The sequence below is a fragment of the Musa acuminata genome, chromosome BXJ3-6 (genome assembly GCF_036884655.1).
Source record: "Musa acuminata AAA Group cultivar baxijiao chromosome BXJ3-6, Cavendish_Baxijiao_AAA, whole genome shotgun sequence".
Lineage (NCBI taxonomy): Eukaryota > Viridiplantae > Streptophyta > Magnoliopsida > Zingiberales > Musaceae > Musa > Musa acuminata.
The window spans coordinates 19,020,776-19,025,446 of record NC_088354.1 but is presented as its reverse complement, the minus strand read 5'-3'; the positions used below and the strand labels follow the sequence as shown (position 1 = coordinate 19,025,446).

At 44.7% G+C, this 4,671-nt stretch overlaps 1 protein-coding gene across 1 annotated transcript; it reads right to left on the bottom strand.

The window, feature by feature from the left end:
• Positions 1 to 2,750: 2,750 nt before the first annotated feature.
• On the bottom strand, positions 2,751 to 3,182 carry LOC103988687 (zinc finger AN1 domain-containing stress-associated protein 15-like). Its single transcript, XM_018827548.2, has one exon. The coding sequence runs from the start codon at positions 3,180 to 3,182 to the stop codon at positions 2,751 to 2,753; it is 432 nt and encodes a 143-aa protein (XP_018683093.2).
• Positions 3,183 to 4,671: the final 1,489 nt, after the last annotated feature.

Sequence of the window (4,671 nt, the reverse complement as noted above, 5' to 3'; positions counted from 1 at the left end):
GCTTAATTTTCGCCCAAACCAAATCTGACTTTGGGCCCAGTTGGCCCCTAACCAGGATATAGGATTATCTCTTAATCCTAATCCTAATTACAGGTGAATTACATAAAACAAAAAAACATCCTAAGCAAGTTTTTTAACCGCGAACGTCGAGTCTTGTTCCGACGAGCTTTCCGACGAATTCCTTCCGACGGACTCCCTGCTAGCTCCCAATCTTTGTGATGACTTTAACGAGTAGCCGAACCTTCTCGGTGATCTCCGCGAGCCTCCGACGATTTCTTCGGCGAACTTCCGACACGTTCCCGATTTCTTCTCGGTTGGTTCCGGCAGCATCTCCGATGATTCTTCGGTCTCTTAAACGTCCATCGAGCTCGACTCCGGTATCCTTGCTTTATGTTTTCTGGTTATCGTAGTTAATCCTGCACACTTAACTCAATAATATGGATTAGATCAATTAACCCACCAATTGATTATATCATCAAAATCCGAGATTCAACAGTAAACCCACTCCCAAACCATGCATCTCGGCTAAAAGACATGAGTCCTACACCTCGGCCAAGTAGAGCCCGCTAAGGTTGACCCACTCCCGAGCTGTGCACCTTGGCCAGAAGACTCGGGGCTTGAACCTTGGTTGAGCAAACTTGCTCCCAAGCTATGCACCTTGGTTGAGCAAGTTCAAACTTGCTCCCAAGCTATGCACCTTGGTTGAGCAAACTTGCTCCTAAGCATTCACCTCGACTAGAAGACTTGAGTCCTACACCTTGATCGAGTGGAGCCCGCTAAGGTGGACCCACTCCTTAGCCATATACCTTGGTCAGAAGACCCAGTGCCTGTACCTCAGTTGAGCAAACCCACTCCCAAGCCATGCACCATGACTAAAAGACCCAAGTCCTACACCTCGACCAAGTAGGGCCTGCTAAGGTGGTCCTACTCTTGAGTCATGCACCTCGGCTAGAGGACTCGAGTCCTACACCTCAGCCGAGTGAGGCCTATTGTGAACCCACTCCCATGCCGTGCACCTTAGCCAAAAGATCTGAATCCTGCACCTTGGCTGAGTGGGGCCCACTAAGGCGGACCCGCTCTTGAGCCATGCATCTCACCCAGAAGATCCGAGTCTTGTACCTCGACTGAGCGAAGCCTACTAAGGCGGACTTACTCTCGAGTTGTGTACTTCAGCCAGAAGACTCGCTAAGGTAGATATAAGCTCAAGTCAAAAAGGCACACCTTAAGCCCCTTATGAGGAACTGGAGGCATGTGGCGCACGTGCACGGAACGACCATGAAGTGACGCAGAGGACTTGGGAACCAACCAAAAAGGCACATATGTCGAAGTAAAAAAGGCACCACTATGCCCGAGATAGTAGAAAGCAGCCCCACACGACGTGAAACCATAATAGTCGACTTGTGCTATTCAGGGCAGATGAACCGGTCGCTTGGAGTATTGATGGTCAATTAACAACTTGCATGCAACCGACCCTTAGGGAGAGGTATAAAATGCTAACCCCCTAGCCATCGGAGGCGGAGCTCGAACACTTAATGCTACTACAAAAACTAACTTAAGCTTCGGAGGGATTGAGCTAGGAATTCCTCTCCTGGCATCGATCTATTGTGTAGGGACCCAATGCCAGAGGCAATCCCAACTTCCCCTGGCTGACCCAGGAGACACCCACTACCACTCTGACCTCGCCCTTAGCCTTGAAATGCCTATGTGGATGCCCTTGCACAGTCGGGATCGAGCCAAGCTGTGCTGACTCCCAGGCCACGACATAAAGGACAACAACATCAGTAAATATGATATTTACAAGATTTCAATCCACATTCTAAGAATGTAATATCCTAAGATGAAATAAAACTTCAGGCAACTATAATTAATATGAAATGTAGCAACTATAAATCGACAAATAACATAGAGTGGTGAAAGCTTTATACCTTAGATCTTGATGATTTAGGAGCTTTGACCACAGGGTTGGCTTTAGCAATCTCCTCCTTTCCAAACTGATAGGGAATATTTTGGTATCGCCATGCAGTGATAACTAGTAGCCACCTCGGAATCAACATGATGTTTCAGAGTTGACGTGTTGCACGTGGGCGGAACGACCTTGAAGCGACGTAGTGGACTCGGGAACCAACCAAAAAGGCACATATGCCGAAGTAAAAAAGGCACAGTTATGCCCGAGATCATAGGAAGCAGCCCCACATGGCGCAGAACCATAACAGTTGGCCTGTGCCATTCAGGGCAAATGAACCAGTCGCTTGGAGTATTGATGGTCAATTAACAACTTGCATGCAACCGACACTTAGGGAGAGGTATAAAATGCTAACCCCCTAACTAATATCGGAGGCGAAGCTTGAACACTCAATGCTACTATAAAAACTAACTTAAGCTTCGCAGGGATCGAGCTAGGAATTCCTCTCTTGGCATCAACCTATTGTGCAGAGATCCAATGTTGGAGGCGATCCCAACTTCCCCTGGGCTGACCTAGGAGACACCCACTACCACTTCGACCTCGCCTTTAGCCTCGCAATGCCTACGTGGATGTCTTAGTATAGTCGGGATCGAGCCAAGCCATAACGACTCTCAGGCCATGATATAAAGGACAACAACATCAGTAAATATGATATTTACAAGATTTCAATCCACATTCTAATAATGTAATATCCTAAGATGAAATAAAACTTCAGGCAACTATAATTAATATGAAATGTAGCAACTATAAATGGACAAATAACATAGAGTGGTGAAAGCTTTATACCTTAGATCTTGATGATCTTAGGAGCTTTGACCACAGGGTTGGCTTTAGCAATCTCCTCCCTTCCAAACGCCTTGTAGTCGAATGAGCAATCATGGGTGTCCGTGTACTGGTGGCGGCCGCAGAAGAGATCTCCGCATTGGCACCGGAATCCAGTGAGCCCCACCTTTTTCCGGCAAGTGGAGCACCTATTACTGAATCTTACTGGCGGCTTAGCTTCCTCCTTAGGCTTCTGTGCGGAGGAAGCCACGACGGGTGTCTCCACATCCGGAGTTCCCGGTCTCGGATTCGGCGATTCCTCACAAGGATTCAAGAACAAGGATGGCGGTAATCGTGACGATGATGGAGGAGTGGGGGGAGACGGAGAAGGAGAGGAAGAAGAGGAAAGTTTGAGGATTTCAGCTTCTTTGTCAAGATTACATCTTTCTCGAGCCATCTGACTGGTAGGAAAAGAAGAAAACACCCAAAAATCCAAATTTTTTTTAAGAAGTGAAGCAGATCAAGGGAATTGGAGCGCAAACAGGATTAATTACAACACAAAAGCACCACAGAATTTCACAGCATTGCTAAAAGATGGATCTTTTAGGACTCGGATCGAAACGACGAGTAATATAGCGAAAAATAAATGTAAGATAAATCCGGAAAAATTGAGCTCAAATCTTAAAAAGGAATTATTTTCCATCAAATGGAACATCCGTAGTCACGAAGGATTAAAGCTGCAGAGGATCGAGATGTGACCTTCACTACGAAATCAGATCGAGATAGGACGAATATATCAGGCGCAAAAGAACTGATTTTTCCCCATGCTTCCACGGAATCAAGTTCGAGGGTAACAAAAACTGTGAAGATGATCGTGGACAGAGCGACTCTGATCGACCGGACCGAAGAAACGGCGAAATAATCGGTGGAAACTGGGGGAACTTAGAAAGGTAAAAGCATCAGATTTCGAGGTGGAGTTAAAAAAAAAAGCTAATAATAAATATATGTAATTTAATCAAACAATATAATTAATAGGGCCATCAATTAAAGTGAAATAGTTGAAATAATCTATGGGCACAACTCAAAATTAAACAATATAATTAATAGGGCCTCCTCCCTGTGCTGCCTACGCCATCACTCTTATGTCATCGTCGGACCCTAAGGGTGTTACATGCTTGGAGGGGGATAATTGACGAGACCAATCCGTGCACGAAGGTGGAGATAACCAGGGGAGAAGAGAGGGATGGTTGATTGGGCGACTCATGTGTAGAGGTGCAAGCACCTAAGTGAGGGAGGGAGGCGACTAGCGGGACCAACTCATGTGTGAAAGTACAAGTGTAACCAATGGGACCAACTTCATGTGGAGACGCATACGATTATGTGAGGGGAAGGAGTGACCCATGAAGCTAGACCATATGTGAAAGGTGTAAATGACCAACGGTAGCAACCAACGATAGGGCCTACCAATGTCAATGAAAGCATAACCAATTAGGAGAGAGGATAGTCGATAAAGTGGAGGGGATAAAGAGCAATGACCGATAAGGATAGGATGATCATTTTGAAAAAAATAAATTTTACGCGTAATTTTTAAAGAACAAATTTTCAAAGTTAGATTTTTTAATGAAAATCCATCCTATATATAATACTAAAAACACTTGATGTGAAGCATTAATAATTATTTTATTACGAGTGGTCCCAAATTAATTTCGTAATTAGCGACATCTCATCTGAACATCTATCAAAAGTATAAGAAGATCGGCAGCTTTCTTCTTTAAAAATCCATCATTTGGAGATCTTCACTCCGGTTTCACGGGAATCTTCACTCCGGTTTCGTAATTAGTGCATTAATAATTATTTTATTACGAGTAGTCCCAAATTAATTTCGTAATTAGCGACATCTCATCTCAACATCTATCAAAAGTATAAGAAGATAGCAGCTTTCTTCT

Excerpts from the sequence above, each read along its gene's own strand:
- LOC103988687 (XM_018827548.2), bottom strand. The coding sequence starts at position 3,182 with ATGGCTCGAGAAAGATGTAATCTTGACAAAGAAGCTGAAATCCTCAAA.